The sequence below is a fragment of the Ornithorhynchus anatinus genome, chromosome 7 (genome assembly GCF_004115215.2).
Source record: "Ornithorhynchus anatinus isolate Pmale09 chromosome 7, mOrnAna1.pri.v4, whole genome shotgun sequence".
Taxonomy (NCBI): domain Eukaryota; kingdom Metazoa; phylum Chordata; class Mammalia; order Monotremata; family Ornithorhynchidae; genus Ornithorhynchus; species Ornithorhynchus anatinus.
Genome location: NC_041734.1, coordinates 6,451,260 through 6,469,391, shown reverse-complemented (window position 1 = coordinate 6,469,391; position 18,132 = coordinate 6,451,260). Strand labels below are relative to the sequence as shown.

At 40.1% G+C, this 18,132-nt stretch overlaps 1 protein-coding gene across 5 annotated transcripts in view; it reads right to left on the bottom strand.

Annotated features, from left to right (window-relative positions):
- The window catches only part of ASPH (aspartate beta-hydroxylase), a 128,547-nt gene that overhangs the window by 32,968 nt on the left and 77,447 nt on the right, over positions 1 to 18,132 (bottom strand). For all 5 annotated transcript variants that reach the window (XM_029069886.1, XM_029069883.1, XM_029069887.2 and 2 more), the window contains 2 exons: positions 12,904 to 12,945; positions 810 to 895 (listed from right to left, as the gene is read on the bottom strand). In XM_029069886.1, the coding sequence (XP_028925719.1) occupies positions 810 to 895; positions 12,904 to 12,945 (128 nt within the window). The remainder of the gene's footprint in view (positions 1 to 809; positions 896 to 12,903; positions 12,946 to 18,132) is intronic.

The following is an 18,132-nucleotide window of genomic DNA, read 5'->3' as shown; positions in this document are numbered from 1 at the left end:
TCTTGCCAAGACTGGGGGTGGATGGGGTGGTGGAGGTGGGTCCAGGTGCCACTGCTGGAAAGGGAGGGTTGAGGAAGAAACATTTTCTTGAAAGGGTGAGGTGGGAAGGGCTGGAGCCATCCTGGTTCCTATTCCTCATTTTCCAGCAGCTTCTCATCCCTGCTCCTCCCTTCTGTTTGCTTAATGTTATTTGTTAAGTGCCTACTATATCCCAGGTACTGTACTAAGTGCTTAGGTAGATACAAGATAATCAGGTTGGCCCAACCCAAGTCCCACATGGGGCTCACAGTTTTAATCCCCATGTTACAAGTGAGGTAATTGAGGCACAGAGAAGTTAAGTGACTTGGTCAAGGTCACAGCAGAATAGCGGCAGAGCTGGGATTAGAAATCAGGTCTTCTGATTCTCAGGCCTGTGCTCTTTCCACTAGGACTCACAGCCTTTTCTTTTCCCAGCCATTTAAAGCACAGATCCTCTTTACTTCCCAGCATAAGTGTTATATGGTCTCTGACATGCTATTTTATTATTAAATCAGTAACAACTTCCCTGAAATGCTGCCCAAAATGAGCACACTCTTTGACTTCAAGGCAATGTTCAGCTCAGTTTTTAAGGTTGGTTGAGCCTGTAATCTTCTAAAGAACTTTAGAAATAGACCGAAGAATCATGAGTGCTATCATACTCTAGGCTTATTGACTCTCGTTTCACTGAGCCTGATAAGAATCAATAGTGAGTTTCCATTAAAATCATTATATTCTCTACATTCAAAAAATCACTACACTGGTCAAACTGAACCCCCCAAAAAAGAGATTACCTTTTTTCGTAGTTTTTCTGCTGCATCAAGTTCTGCCTTAATACTCCTGTCAAACTTATTTAAAAGTTTGGGTTTCTTTTTCTTAGCTGAAAGAGGAAAACACATATTCATGGTATTCAGGTCACACTACTGGTCACAAAGGAGATTTTTTTTTCCTTGTCCCTCATTCAGAAATTTCTGGACAATATTTCAGGAGAGTACAACCTGGATATTCTTAGGACAGCAAATGTTCACATCCGATCCCTTTCATAATTTTCTCTTCATTGCATGGGCCAGAGCAGTAATGTTCAATCAGGTTACTAAATACTGGACCACCAGCGGCCAGAAAACTGAAAAGCAGTGATTAGTGGATGAAGTTGAAATCCCTCTATTCACTTTTGAAAATGACCAAAATAAACCTGCTGATGGAAGAAATGTCTATGGAAATGAATGCAGGAGAGAATGGGATATTGCTGATAACACATAACTATACTGTGTGAACTTGATAGAAATTTAAAAGGATGGCCCCCAATACACAAGAAACATTTGGAGACACTGAGCACAGGCAAGTATTACTTAGTACTATTAAGTACAGCTAAGGGATTAGAAGAATACAATTAAATTTTGCAATGAAGGTAATAATAATAATGAAAAATTATAATTGTGGCATTATTTAAGCACTTACTATATGCCAGGCACCATATGAGTGCTGGGGTAGGTACAAGCCCTGTTCCACACAGGGCTCACAGACTAAGGGGGAGGAAGAACAGGAAATCCTTATTTTACAGATGAGAAAACTGGGGCATAGAGAAGTGACTTGCCCAGGCAACATAGCAGGCATATGGGAGAGGCAAGACTACAACCCAGGTCTTCTGGCTTCCAGGCCCATGCTCTTTTCACTAGACCATGACAGAAAGACTGCTGGAAATATGGAAGACCCAGAGCAGGCCTGGAACTATGCAGGCTGAACTAAACAAGCTTTGTCTGAGCTTCACTGGATGCACTGAGAGGTGTTGAAGGCCCAAAGCACAAGTTCAGAAACAAGAATAAAATTAACAATTATTATTGTTCTACTTAAGAACTGACCACATGCCAAGCACTGTACTAAGCGCTGGGGTAGGTACAATAGGAAAACAGTATCAGTGGCAGAGAACTGGGATTGGAATCGGGGTCTCCTGATTCAGAAGTCTAGGCTCTTTTCAATCATTCACTAGTAATTATTGAGCAATTACTGTGTGCAGAGTACTAGGAGAATACAACAGAATTGGTAGACATGTTCCCTGCCGACAAGGAGCTTACAAAAGGTCACGGAGAAGCCTCCGTTAAAAAATAAAGAGGGTGGGTGTAGATGGGAGAGTGTGGAGAAAGGGCACCCAGAAGCTTGAATTCAGCACTGGAGAGAGGTGGAAAAAATCTAAGAAAAAACTTAGCAAAAAAGTGAGGAATGTGTTGGGTTGTTGGAGAAATGAGAAGAGAATTTGTAAATTTGTTTTAAGTTTAGCCATACCGTCAGTTCTGCCATAACCCGTGTTTTCATTATGCATCTTGGCTAGAATACTATTGCAGAATTGAGGAACTTATTTCTGACAACACACATCTATCTGGATACAACACGGTGCACCATACGAAGAAGAGGTTTTGTGGCTCCAGGCAGCATCGACACAGCAAAAGTACTACAATGCCATTTCTCCTTAATGCCAGGTTGTTTAGGAACGCAATCGTGGGGTTATGAGAACTGACTGCATGTGTGTTAGGAATTCAACGATTAACCTAACAGTCCTTAACTAAGGGGATAGAGAGATAACAAAAAAAAACCCCAAAAAACCAAAGTATTCCTTTAATGAACTAATTTTACATTATGAGACATTTACCCTGAATTGAGGATGTCGACAGTAAAAATTTTCATTCAGACTTATGCTGTGTTCTCCTGGCAGATCTGCTGTCATTTTCCTGAGACACTTTTGCTTGAGCAAAATGAGTATCTTGGCAACCCAGAGTTCTGCTGAAATGAGACATTAAATCCCAAGGCTGTAAATCCACATTTCCGTCAAGCGTCAGTTCACTCTTCAAATTCTCAGCTTCTATTTGAAATGTCTCAAACCACCATTATACATGCTCTTGGGGTTGCACTCTTGTTTTAGATAATCAGGTAATGCTCAAGAATATTAAATTGAAAAATGTGGCAGGAACAAGGGAGTGATCGGAGAAAACACCACAGATTTTACATGACGTCTGAAAACAAAAATGAATGTCTGCTAGATTGTAAGTTTTTTGAGGGCAGAGATCGTGTCTATTAACCTTTTGTACACTCCCAAGCACTTAGTTCAGTGCTCTGCACCCAGTAAGCACTCAATAAATTCCACTGATGATGATAACGATGATGAAAAAGGGAGCAACATTGTGGGGATAAAGAGGGAAAGGGAAAAGTATAGAAGAAGAGTGATCCCCTCAACAGTTAGGAGATCTGACTTGAGTTTGTGAAATTCTGACATGGCCTCAGGCGAGACATGGGTGGCCGGATGGAAGAAAAATAGAATTGGGAGACATGAGCGTCAGGTTTGAATCCAAGCTCTGTGATGTTTGGGTAAGCTAGATTTCTCCTTGGAAAATAACTCAATCATATTTATTAAGCACTTATTGTGTGCAGAGCACTGTACTAAGCACTTGGGAAAGTACAACAGAGTTGGCAGCCACACCCCCTCCTCACAAGGAGCTTACAATCTAGAGGAAAGGTGGGGTTTAGGACAAAACTTCAGCTTCAACAATACAATTTTAAAGCAGTATTTGTCCGAAAAACACATAGTGAAGTTCGTCGAGAATTTAACCGCTCACAAGAGGGCCGAAGACACCCTCACCCATCCAGTAAATATTCGATAACTGCTGAGTGACAGAAATGGTTTAATAAGGTGTCATGAGGAACTGCTTGCTTTTCATTCTCCACTGTAGAAAACATTGAAATTGATGTCCCATTTCTCACCTCATTTTTCATGTTCGTCACTGCATTAGAACAAACATGATAGAAACAGTGAGCTCCATTTTCCTATATCCTGAAAGATGGAATCCATTATCATCCGTTCATACCACCTCTGTCTCACCCAACTTTAGGTACCTGAACTCCACAAATTTAGGAGGTAGGGAGGTGGAAGAAGTCTGGTTAAATAAAATCGGGTGCTATAATGCCTTAATTGAAACAGAAACTGATTCTCCCAATTCTACCAGTCTATTTTTATCAAAACAAGGCAAAAGAAAACTGGAACTTAGTGCAATAGAACATGACTATTTTTAGAACAGAGTAAATCAGATGAATCCAGAGTACACGATTTCATCTTTCCAAAGCAATTGTAAATGTTCAATCCTGTTTTACTTTAATGGAACTGATTGCTCTTTTTCTTTATCAACGATGATGATGATCTTCAAGGGAAATATTTATGTAGGAGTTTATTTAAAAAGAAAATGTTAACTGAATACAAAGTGTCAGTGCTTTTCAGATTATTCTACTGTGGGGGAGCAGGTGGGTCAGATGTTCAGAAAATTCAACCTGTGAAGTGTACAGAAATTAAATACCAACACATGTTCCCAAAAGGTTTCAACAGGGACGACTAGTTTGATCCCCAAATACCCTTCTTTGTCATTCATAAGCAAGAATTAGGTAAGGTTTTCCCTACTGCTAGCCTTCACGCTGAGGTATGAATTAAGTTTACCTCCCAAAGAGCAGCAGAGGGCCCAGTATGAGGAAATACAATTAACTCTAGAAATGCTTCAAGCTGACCTTTGTTGGCTGACTTCTTTGGGAAGATGAAGAGACAGCCGTGTTGAACCCCAAAGTATCCCCTTTTGAGCGTATTCCTACTCCATGCTATCTAATTGCCACATGAGAATTAATGAATGTTCCGAAGTAGTATGACGAAAGGATGCCAACTTTGAAAATTCTAGTGAAATTTAGCATTTTTCTAAGCTTTATGTTGGCAAAGGGGACAACAACCCACTCCAGCCTGTTGTGGAATAATGGAGTTTCGTTCTCCTCAGAATTTAATATAGACTACAGACTGGCAGGAGCTCAATCCTCCAACCTGGCCCCAAATAGTTAAACCAAATATTATTCAGCAGAGAGACACTAACTAATGCAATGGAGTAAACATTATATAAAGGGCAATTATTTTTATCTGCCTGTTCTACTGAAATGCTGTGAGAGTCACCTGGGAACTTTCATCAGAGCCTTGCAAGTATTCAAGTACATTAAACGTACTCTGCTGTCTCCCTGTAGGGTTATTTTAATAAATTAAACATCACTCGCCTTCTAGTGTAATAATCCTTTAACAGATGTGACCCCATATGTTAAATTTGAAATTAGACACACTAAGTGATCTGCTTTATGAACAAAAGAGAAATTCCTCCCGTGCCAACATATAGCCAAAATAACCTACTCCCCTGACCCCTTGGCACAGATATGTAAACTCTCTCTAATTGTGCTAGTTCAAAGACGGCCCTAAAATCCCCTCATGCCAACAGCCTTCCCAAACCAGGCAGAATTGACCTGAGGCAGGGGCAGAGAGAATGGATTCTTCCTGGAATCAAAAGCCCTAAATGCTGTACATAATGATAATTTTTATTTTCACTGGTCCCAGCTGTGGCATGAGCTCTTCATTTGCCAAGAATGGGTGAAAATTGGCCTTCCTCTCTGGCCTGTGATTTCTGACTGCTAGTTGGCAGAAGCAGGGGCAAGGTCTGCTTTAGAAAGAGCTAACCAGGCCATCCGCACGTGCAAAAAGCCCCTTAAATAATATGTTTTCATGCTAGCAATGACACAGAGGGCCAAAGGTCTCTCTGTGCCTTTCCACTTGTGTCAAGGGAGGAAAAACTGGTTTTGAAGTTTTCTTATCATCTGATACAGGGCTGAAGACGTCCGGAGAGTCCCTCCCAAACACGCCCCTTGTTTTTCACAGTCAACAAGTGAACGGTGAGCCGAGTTCTCCCTAGAAAATCCCAAACCTACAAACCCCATTGGGCACGAGAGGAAGTGAACTGCCTTAAAACTTTAACAGTTTAAAAAAGTCAGCGATAGATCCTTGGACAGCAGCAATTCCGTAACACAAGTATAATACAGACCACTAGTCTCTAAGTTTCTTGAAGGCAGGGATCGTTGTCTCCCAACTCTACTGTTTTCTCCCAAGCAGTCAGAACAGAGCTCTACACAAAGTAAGTGATCAATAAATACCACTGATTCATTAATTGGGTATCCGCCTATAGTTCAAAACTACGAAAATAAAAGCTAATGCTCATGTTCATGAATATTGTCACTTCCTAATTCTTCTGCCTCTCCAGGTGTTCCTTTCAGACTCTTTTGCTGACTTTTCCTCTGTCTCTCACCCACCAACCCTGGGGTTCCTCCAGGTCATGACCTAGGTCACCTTTTCTCACTTGACAGTCACCCCACTGCGGAGGGGTGCGGGGGATGTCACCTGCTCCCATGGCTTCAACCACCACCTCTATGGGGATGGCTCCCAAATCGTCCTCAACCTCCTCACATTTCCTCCTGCCTCCATGTGAATCAGGCCCCGGAAGCTCACTAAGTCTAAAACTGAACTCCTTATCTTCCCTCCCAAATCCTCTCCCCCTCCTTATGAGACCACCATCTTCTCAATCAATGGTATTTACTGAGAGCTTACTATGTGCAGAGCGCTATATTACATATATGGGAGAATACAAGAGATCAGATACGACCTCTGCTCTCGAGACCTCTCCACTGTGAAGCCCTCAAGGTTGACATTATCCTTGACTCCTCTTTCCTCCCTTTTTCAATCCCCATATTCAATCTGTTACCCACCCCTTCCTCTCCATCCAAAGTCACTGGTTCAGGCATCTGAATGTCCTGATTTGATTATGGTTTCAGGCTCCTCACTGGTCTCTCCACACTCTGCTGCCCTGATCATTTTTCTAAAATACCATTCTGTACACAGCTCCCCTTCTCCTGAAAAGCCTTCAGTGGATATCCATTTTTCACCCTTTCCGACAAACTCCTAACCATCAGCTTTAAGGCACTCAATCAGCTAGCTCTCTCCTACTTATCCACTCTTCTATTATACCCCAACATGCTCTCTTCATTCCTCTCTAGTTAACTTATTGACCACTCCATTTTCAGCTCTGCCAACTCCAACTTCTGGCTCACACTCTTACCCTAATCTCCTTCAACCTCTCTTCAAATCTTGCAGACCACAGCTCTCTGGTATTGTCCTGGTTTCATTAAGCTAGGGTTTTTACTCAGGGGCTGGTAGTTTTATTATTTTATTTTATGGTACTTGTTAGGGGCTTACTATGTACCAGGCACTGTACTATGTGCTGAGGTACACAATATAATCAGGTTGGATACCGTTCCTTCCTCACAAAAGCCTCATAGCCTTAATCCCCATTTTACAGATGAGGTAACTGAGGCACAGAGAAGTTAAGTGACTTTCCCAAGGTTATACAGCAGACAAGTAGAAGAGCTGGGATTAAAACCAAAGTCCTCTGATTCCCAGGCCCATGCTCTTTCCACTATGCAGGTTGCTTTTTTCATTTGAGTACAAATATTGAAACGTTTTTCAAAAATAGTGCATGACTGATCTTAAAACAATAATGTGCAATCTGTCTCCTAGACATAATTTTTAAACATCACTGATTAAAATCTGACCCAAATATATAATATTTGTCATTATTTTTATATATAATGCACAATTTATTTTCAGGCAAGCCTAAACCATATGTTTAGGGGCTTAACAGATGGCAAATACTTTTTGCTAGGATTTTGAACTGGTACATTGGGAATGGGAACAATTTATACAGTAAACACTTTAACAGACTAAAGCTTTGGACAAGTTTAATTAAAGGATGAGATAAAAGGAACACAATAAAGCAGGCTCATGGGAGGAAAAGGTAACTTCAATCTTGGCTGAATACATTCTTTTATCCTGGCAATTTAAGGCCTACATGCAAATTAATGGGACTTGAGAGTTTTATAACAAATCCCTTAAGCATTTGGTTTCCTCCTTGCTTGTTTTCAAGCTCAGTGTTAATAAAGCTTTAAACACCAAGGTAGAAGATTATGACTAACTTTTCTACTTAATGAAATATCACCATTAACATGCCTTGAATATTTTACCCAGAAAACTGATAACCTAATCACTTTTAGAGGTTCACTTTTCTATTACTATGAGACTCATGCTATGGAAGTGCTTTTCTGAAAAAAAAATCCTGCTTTTTTTTTTTTAGAAGAGCAGAAGAGAGATGCCTAACACTAATAAGATCAACTCCTGTTGAGAACTCCTAAAATATTACACACATGTAGACAATGTAAGAATAGACTTTAAGCTTGTTGTGGCCAAGAATGTGTCTACCAATCGTATTTATTGAGCACTTACTGTGTGCAGAGCACTAAGAGCTTTGGAGAGTACAGTTAAAATTAATAGACAAGCTCCCGGCCCATAAGCTGTACTCTTCCAAGCACTTAGTACAGTGCTCTGCACACAGTAAGAGCTCAAGAAATACGGTGGATAGGTTGATTTTTGACCGATTTAACTGTGTCAGGACTGGTATGGTTGGGGAATATGCATTTCTATCCACTGCCATTTTCTTGTTTGATTCAAGTGGCATCTTGCTTCCTATTGACAAGGCACAAGCACACACACACACAGAGTTCAAAAATACAGAAACCATTAGAGTATAAACCTCTTGTGGGTAGGGAACTCATCACTTCTTTGTCTTGTTCTTTCCAAAGTGCTTAGAGGGGACTCAAATATTACTATTAGGAGTACAATGAATACTTTCAAGACTAATATTAATTGTGGTATTCCTAACTTACGGATGCCTTCAAAATGGCCAATTGGAAGACCTGTGCTATAGAATTGGAAATAAATTTGGTGTCTCACTTTTATTCTATGGCAGTATTTTGAACAATTAGAATGTACTAATTATCAAGTATTAACATGGATTGTTACCAATTTACTCAAATAGCACTGGGTGGGGATTATTATATGACAACACTTTGAATTTCACACTTTGAAGTTAATTTAAAAGTATGCCCTTTTCCACTTCTCTTTGCAACGGAAGAGACACCTGGAAGCACATAGGTGAATTATCATCACACTTGGGAAGAAGAAATGGTTTCCTTTGAACTTCCTTCTCACCACACACCCAATTTTAGCCATTAATGGTTCAACGATCAATCAATCAATAGTATTTACTTAGTGTTTACTGTATGCAGAGCACTGTACTAAGCACTAGGGAGAGTACAATATAATAAATACATTCCCTGCCCACAACAAGTTTACATCTAGAGGGGAAGACAGGCATTAATATAAATAAATAAATTACGGATGCATACGTAAGTGCTGTGGGTTCCACACTTATGCCCTGCTATATTTGCATCTATATTGCTCAGATGTAGTGAGTTTCTCAAAGTGCGTCAAAACAAAAATATACTGCATTGAAATGCATATGGGATTTAGGGCAGCAGTTAATTTGTATGATGTTGCCTGAATCAAAGTGACAAGGCAAAAGAAAACGCACATCACAGTTCACTGTTTGTTGGGAAACTGTAATTTAGCATTAAGGCTCCTTTCAGCCCTTCACTAAGTGAATGGCCTTGGTAATGTTATTACAGTACTAATATTGTGGTGTGAGCTCACAAGGAAGTCAGAGGGTCTTCAGGGGAGTGCAGCCAAATTTTGGCAATAAAGCAATCCAAATTTTGATTTACAAATCATGATGCAAAGATGAGATGCACAATATGGGACCAATTAGCTTCACCCAGTTCTACTAGGAAATTGTTTTTAAAATCTGTTTAGATAAATCCTTTGAGCATCAAAATCAAGAACAGAAGTCTCCAAACCAGTATGAGTGGAACAACTCTAGCACTTTTAAACTGATTTACAACTGTTAGGTCAGTATTTATTGACTGTTTGACATCTCCTTGAACAACATGCTTTGAATAATGCCCAGGGCCTTCCAGAGATGTCAAGGTTGGAGTGTTCATCCCCTACTCACTGAAAACCTGTAATGCAAAGGCAAACTGTTCTGTATCCACATGTTTTCCAGTGTGTTGGCTAGACTGTGGTGGCAGAATCAGGGAATGTTTTTCTACCAACGGGCATCTGTCCCCCTAGATTGTAAGCTTCTAGTGGGCACGGATCCTACCTACAAACTCTACTGTCCTCTCTCAAGGAGTGTTCAGTAAATACTACTGATTAAGCACTGGGCTTTTGTTTTTTTTTGTTTTTGCCTTCCTCTTGTGCCCTGCATTTCTCAACAGACTTGTCTTATATCGAGTCGTCTCCAACCCCTAGTGATGCCATTGGCACATCTCTCCCAGAATGCCCCACCTCCATCAGCAATGGTTCTGGTAATGGATCCATAGTTTTCCTGGTAAAAATATGGAAGCGGTTTACCATTGCCTCCTTCTGCGCAGTAAACCTGAGTCTCCGCCCTCAATTCTCTCCCTTGCTGCTGCTGTCCAGCATAGGTGAGTTTTGACTTGTAGCAAGATTGCCTTCCACTTGCTAGCCACTGCCCAAGTTGGGAATGGAATGGAAAGGCCTCTGCTTGACTCTCCCTCCTGTAGTCGAGAGCGGTAGAGTACTGGAAACTCTCCAGTTGCCACTCTGATAAGTCTCAACAGACTAGCTTTAGACATTACTCCAGGCCACCAAGGCAAGAAGAAGAATGAGAAATTATATATAAGGAAGAACTTGCTGTTTGGGTGGAGAACATCTAAACTAAGGTTTTACTCTGGTAGTAATAGGTCTCCCTCTCAAAAAGGAGTGACTTACCAAACAGTAGCATAGCCTAGTGGATAAAGCGTGTGCCTGAAGTCAGAAGTATCTGGGTTCTAATCCAGACTCTGCCACTTGTCTGCTGTGTGACCCTTGGGCAAGTCACTTAAATTCTCTGTGACTCAATTACCTCATCTGTAAAATGGGGATTAAGACTGAGCACCCCATGTCAGACACGGACTGTGTCCAAACTGTTTAAATGCATCTAATTGCTTAGTACAATGCTTGGCACATAGTAAGTCCTTAAATGCCTTAAGAAGTGAAATCATTAAAAGATTAGGAAAAACGGCCAAATAAACGTGCATGTCAACCCAACTCAAAAACCCTAACTATACGTGCTGGAAGCCGTTAGTATATGCTGAGCTTATTTGAATTCACTAAAATTGCTGTAATTAAACTTCTCTCTAAATCAGACTTCTAAAAGAGTCAGAGAACTCCTATAATTAACTTATCTGCAGAAGTAATCAGACAATAACTGCTGATGTATTTTAGGAACTAATAAAGCTACTGTAGCTACTGAACATAATGACTATAATAAATCTTTAACCGCCATTATCACATATCCTAATTTCACAGCTGCAAAAGGAAAAGAATGCTTTTAAAAGTTGTTTCCTGAGTTGGTGACAATGGGCTTGTTATATTGATGTCCATCACATAGATTTACCAGTTCAATGAAGCTTCTGGTCTTACTACCAGACAATACCAGTTCCAGGCCCAGGTCCTCTCCCCATCTCCCTTGCCCACTGCTATAAGAGGGGAAGCAGCATGCCCTAGTAGTTAGAGTACTTCTCTGTGCCTCAGTTCCCTCATCTGTAAAATGGGGATTAAGACTGTGAGCCCCACGTGGGACAACCTGATTCCCCTGTGTCTACCCCAGCGCTTAGAACAGTGCTCTGCACATAGTAAGCGCTTAATAAATACCAACATTATTATTACAGGCCTGGGAGTCAGAAGGACCTGGGTTCTAATCCATCCTCTGCCACTTTCCTGCTGTGTGACCTTGGGCAACTTCACCGTGCCTCAATTATCTCGTCTGTAAATTTGGGATTGAGACTGTGAACCCTATATGGGTCATGGACTGTACCCAAACTGATCAGCTTACATCTATCCCAGCACTTCATTCAGGGCCTGGTACCTAGGAAGAACTTTAATGCCATGAAAGAAAAAAAAGGCATGTTGTTCCATCAGTAGCATTTGTTGTGCACTGCACTATGCTGAGTACTTGGGAGAGTGCCATGAAAATTAGTAAACTTGATCCCTACCCTCAAGGAGCTTACAGTCTAGCAATACTATCAGAAATGTCCTCCATGTCAGATGAACTTAAGGGATAGTGCCCTCTCCCATCTACCCTAGCCCCTTCTCCTCAGACACCTTGATGATGCCTGATAATCAGTCAGGGCTAGACTTGGGCGATGTAAGTTTCATTTGGAGCTTTGAGTTTGTAGAGAGGGCTGGTGGAGCGAGCACATTGGTTATGTTATCTGATCTGAAGGAAGTCTTGGTGACATCACAGAAAATATTTCTGGGACATAGTCCTAGAAACCTCTACTTTCTGTGGAACTTCACCCTTCATCCCTCCTGACTGCCTGTAACAATCTTACAGTCTAAAGGGGGAGACAGACATAAATGTGAAAGTATAATCAGATTGGACACAGTCCATGTCCAACATAGGGCTCATATGACGTGAAGTGACTTGCCAAAGGTCCCACAGCAGACAAATGTCAGAGTCGGGGTTAGAATCCAGGTCCTTCTGACTCCTAAGCCTGTGCTCTATCCACCAGTTGATGCTGCTTCTCACGCTGCTTTTGCTGTAATTTCCATTATAAATATTAACTCCTAATTTGACTTGCTTCCCAGTGGCAGCTGATGCACAATTAGCACATAAAATTTTTAAAAGGCAATATTTTTTGAAATAAAAAAGGTAAAATCCATGCATAAAATATTCCTATTCAGATTCATTACATGAAATGTAGTAGTTTATGTGACAAAGGTAGCTATCATAAGCTTAGATGCAGAAAAATATCCAGGCTGTATACAAAACTATTATTTTGTGCCCTGCCTGAAGAAACAGGCATTCTTGAGATTCTTTTCAACCTTATGGTTCAGTGATTCTATTCGCTGGGGAGTTTTTTTAATTGATTTAGTTGGTTTGATTTCAAAAGCCCTCTTCTCAGGCACAGAGACCTCAAACCTTCCTTTCTGGACATTTGGATTGGGTAACACCAGGTAAAAGCACACCACTATAAACTCAAACAGTTGCAAACCCTATTCAAATGACTTTGGTTATATCTGCACTTGAAAAACAACCTCACCTTTTTCTTTTTGTTCAGGGACAGCTTCTTTCTGACTTGTATCTGAAAGGGGAAAATTGAGATAACATAAATAATTTGAAATTCAACATCCAGCATAATTATACATGAAAGTTTATACAATTAAGGATGTAAAGAAAATTGAAACTTTAAGTTACCAAATATAGATCTTCCATAAGGAGAAGCTATCTTTAGGAATAGTAAATTTACTATGGACCAAGGATTTGTATTACGATTGTAAAATTTACTAACAAGGGATGGGGTGGAGGTAGAAGACCATACTGATTTCAAACTGGCTATTACAACGATGAGGAAAAATGTTTTGTGTCCAAATTGAGGTTACACTGTGCCTGTAATGTTTCTCTGGATTTTTTTTATAAACTACTAGTTTAAATACTATTCAACAATTTTTTTATGCTATTTGTTAAGCACTTACTATGTGCCGGGCGCTGTACTAAGAGCTGAGGTAGACACAAGTTATCAGGTTGGACACAGTCCATGTCTCACCTGGGGCTCACAGTCTCGATCCTACTTTTAAAGACGAGGTAACTGAGGACCAGAAAAGTCAAACGACTTGCCCAAGGTCACACAGCAGACAAGTGGCTGAGCTAGGATTAGAACCCAGGTCCTTCTGACCCCCAGGCCCGTGCTCTATCCACTAGACCATGCTGCTTCTCATGCTTTTTCTCTACTTTCAGGTGCTGACTCTTGTTCCTTTTCTTTCCAAGTGTTTGACCTCATAATGCAAGTTAATCTAGCCCAAACTAATCTAGCCCAACCAGAAACAGAAATGCCTGACATATGCAATGCCTGGGAAAGAGCTAGAACACTAAGTACGTAGATTTGGAGCTCCCACACTAAAAGTGAACAGTAAATACAGCAAGTCTTTCACAAAATAATATTTTGGGCAAAATGTACAGACAGTTTTCATTGTTTTCCACTGCAGTAAGGGCTGCCTCTTAAACTTCCAATTCGAAACAAGTAGGATGATATCGGTTTTAACACAAAGTTTATCAAAACAAAGTACTTATCTGCTGACACACCAAATATTATTTTAGAGACCAAAACTTATTATGCAGTGTTTTAAGTATTAAAAAAACCTTTATGATCAGCACATTGACTCCTTGAGGCCTTCCCTGACTAAGCCTTCATTTCCTATTCTCCCACTCCCTACTGCATCATCCTTGCACTTGGATTTGTAGGCTTTATTCACCCCTCCTTCAGCCCCACAGCACTTGCAGATAAATTACAGACATGTAAATATCAACACCTTTCTCCCCCTCTAAATTCTTATCTCATTGTGAGCAGTAAACATGTCTATCAACTCTGTTACATTGTATTCTCTCAAGTGATTAGTACAGTGCTCTGTACCCAGTCAGCACTCAACAGATGCGACTGATTGTGTTACCTGCTTTAAAATTATTTTTCCAGCAAGCACACTTTTATGAGAAAGGGGTGACCTTACTTTCTCTTCCAAGCAGCATGAAGGGAAGCAATCCATGTACAATGATCAACAATGCGACGTGATACATCAGAGCCCCTCAGGGCACACACACACTTTTCCTTTCCCAAACTTGCTCAGTCAAGGTCATTTTTAGACAGGAGCTCCGAGGTGACTGAAAGCAAAGCGCGAGCAGAAGGAGAAGGAGGAATTTTTCAATAGGTAATAGTGGATCTCCTGAGGGCCAAGAATCCGGCACTTTTATGCAATAGTAAGTCAGGTGGACCTGTCCCTTTGAGTGAATCAACAGCCAAGAGCAGTGTTCTTTCTGGAGATAAGCTTTCCTCTCACTCTTTTAAAATTCCCCCATCACCAAGCAATATGGAAATCTGCTAGTCACCCTGCCCTTTCCACAGTTGTTAGTGAATGCTCTCTGCAGTGAGGAATTCTATCATCATTCTCTGCTTCAAAGGGGTATCATGCCAGGCAGTCACTCTATACCACTTCATCAGCAACTTCATGGGTGTGCGAGATTCACGGGCTTCAGATCAGATTTTTTTTTCTACTGACAACTAACAATAAAAATTAGTCCTAGAAGGGAACATGCAGGAAGCTTTAAAAAAAACCCCAACAAAACCAAGTCCTGACACTTCATGGGATTCAAATACACTTTTATTGCTCAGAATAATTAAGGTTATGCACCAGACAAGTTCTTTTCTGACAGAAGCTCCGAACAGAGATTTTTCCCAAAAAATGACAACGCAAAGACAGAGGTATTTTCCTGTATTTATTGCAGCCAAACAACATTAAACAGAATATACAGTTTTAAAATCTCATTAACCTTGCCTAGCTTGGCACACTTTTGTAAACATGAAGCTCAGAAAATCAGGTATTTAAAGAATGTAAATGTTCAAACTTTGACCACAGCATGATTCATAGTCAATCCCCAGCATTTTATAAATAGATGATCATATACAAAAATGCAATAACATTTTCCTTCCCCATTCACCAGCCTTATTTCATCCTCAAGTTTCCCTAAAAAATATGGCTTTATAAAAAGTAATGTTCTACAATTCCCAATCTGAATTGAGACTCTTAGCCACATAAGCATCTCAGATCCACATGACCAATATCACAGCTTTAAAGGATTATTGCTTTTCTGACCAGTTTCTCACTTGGGGCTATTCTCTAACATGTGCTTAACATGCAGAGCTCATCTTAAAACCTCTGCACTCTATATAAGAGAGCAGAGTTTCCCCTGTTCACAATTCTGTAATAGCAGTAAGTAAAAACTTAACCTCACGGCAGTTGCATAATTGAAAGATGTTCAAATAAACTAAAATACCACCATTTTTATGGCTTTTTCACTGATGTTTCTCTCCAACTGGAAGTTTGACCTCCCCATTTCCTAGCAGATAAAGCAATATTTTCACCACAGCAACTAATTCTGAGCCCAAACCCAAAACAAATTTGCTTCAGGTGAGGAAAAAAAGGGCTCATACTTTGTGTAACAGCAGCATGCAACAGATAGACTACACACTAACTTTATAACTCATTCTCACCAAGTCCAAATAGCAGGTCAGATTTGACTATGTGTCCATTCAGTTACAACCACGAACCTAGCAATTTCAGGAAATTCTAATTTGCCAAAGGCAAATGGGTTTTCGTTAACACCCCACCCATTCACCATACCCCAATTTCTAGAATTCAAGCTGCCCTTAAATTGCAGCTGATATGCTCTGTCTAGTGTTTCCAATGGGTTTTCTCACCAAATCTAGCTTCCACTTTCCCTGTAATCTTGCGGGCAGATAATTTAAGCCTTTGTCTCCTACAGACAAAGCAGTTACTCATATGGCTAAGAAACTGCAAGTTGCATATTGAGTATCTCTTTAAAAAAATCACTCCTAATTTGTTAAACAAGTAAGCTTGGAACCATCCCCCACACAAAACAAAACCTCCAACAGAACACTTGAAGTTAATGTAGTAACTACTGGTTAAAAAAAAAATCAGTGCAGATAAAGGTCAAAAACTTCACAGCTCACAAAGGCTCTGGTTAGTGTTTCTAATTAAGAATGCTGACCCCCAAATTCCTTTAGCAAGTACCCAAAAATGGTTTTAAAAGGCATAAGCTTAAAAATAGGGCTCTACCAAAACTTTATCAAATTTCACTGCTAAGTACCGGCAACAAAAAAATATATTAAAATCTGAAAAATCAATTGCTGCTACATTATAAATAGAATATTAACATCTGCTTGAAAAGCACATAAAAATGCAGGTAAGAAACAGCGGTGTCACAAACAGGGAAAGGAGAGAAAACTATAGATGTACTGCATTTAACACCCCTCCCCGCAAAAAAAAAACCATACAGGAATGTAAAAGTTACATCTAAAATGCTTAAAAAAATTCTAAGTGATCTAAAATGACAGTTGGCTACAACCCATTTCATATATCTTAGTGTTCATCCCCCAAGATCCTGAACTCCTCAGTAATTACATCACAAGATCTATTACAACCATCTGCTCCCCTTGTGTAGCGTATGATTAGGGCTGGTCGTCCTGCAGTAGGGAGAGTCTTTGTGAAGCTTTAAGTATCTGCAAAAATAAGGGAGATCTAAATTAAAGGACCAGACAAAAACTGCATAATCACTTCACCTTAAAAAAAAAATCAGTGGTAAACTTTTTTTTTAAAAAGCAACTCTGTAACAGTCTAGATAACTGGAGATTTCTTTCAAGGGGCTCATTTGGGCATACTTACAAAGTTGCCAGCACATTGGGTTATTGGCAGAGAAAATTAGAGCTACATCACAAGAGGGCTAGAAATGAGCTAGACCATTTCTGTCCACTAGTGAAGGGCAGCACCGGTATTTGATTTTTCAGCAGTGATTTCACCACTGGCAAAAACATACTCATCATAAACGGAAAAAAAAGTCTCACTTCTGATCACTAAAGACTTTCACAAAAGATGGAAAAAGCTAAGTGTGAGAATCGTGGTTTGTAACCCCAACTTTTCACCTTCAGAGTCTTATCTCAGAAATGCTGTTGACACTTTATGCCTAAATATCCATTTACGACATGGTGGCTTTATCAGCATCCACAAAACCTCAACTGGTCAAACTGCGGCACATGCTGGGCTCCTGATTCATTTCCATCTCTACTATCAAGAGACAACCCATGGTCTTTTCTTGGCTCTTCCCTCTCCTTCCACAAAACCCTAACCAGGGTTTCACCTAGTACCTTGGGAATCCTTGGATGCTCAATTCAAGTTGTTTGATGGTCTCAACAGAATCACATCACTGGTCAGACTGGGCCATCAAACTGTCAAACTGTGGCTTTCCCCTTCGGCTGTGAGCCCCATGTGGGGTTGGGACTCTGTCCAATCTGATTATTTTCTGTCTATCCCAGTGCTTAAGACAGTGCTTGGCAGGTGGTAAACCCTTAAACGCTACAATTATTATTATATTATCTTGTAATTCTGCCTTGAAGCCAAGAATACTGTGGATCACAACACACATTTCCTCACCAATTAATTCCCCAAATAAGGATGAGGAAAAACAATGCATTTTCTTAGCAATAATTGTCACAAGTAGCTATTTTTTTGCAAAAACTGTTAGCTCCGACACCTCTCTAAATTAAAAGAACTGGTAAATTTAATTGCACTTCGAAGATATCAAAGTGCGAAGATGTATTCCAATGATCAAAGGTGGTGCAAATGTATTAAGATACTTCGAGTGATGAGACAGGATAAAAAAACAACAACACATACCATTGTCCTTCTAAAAACCTCATATGAAA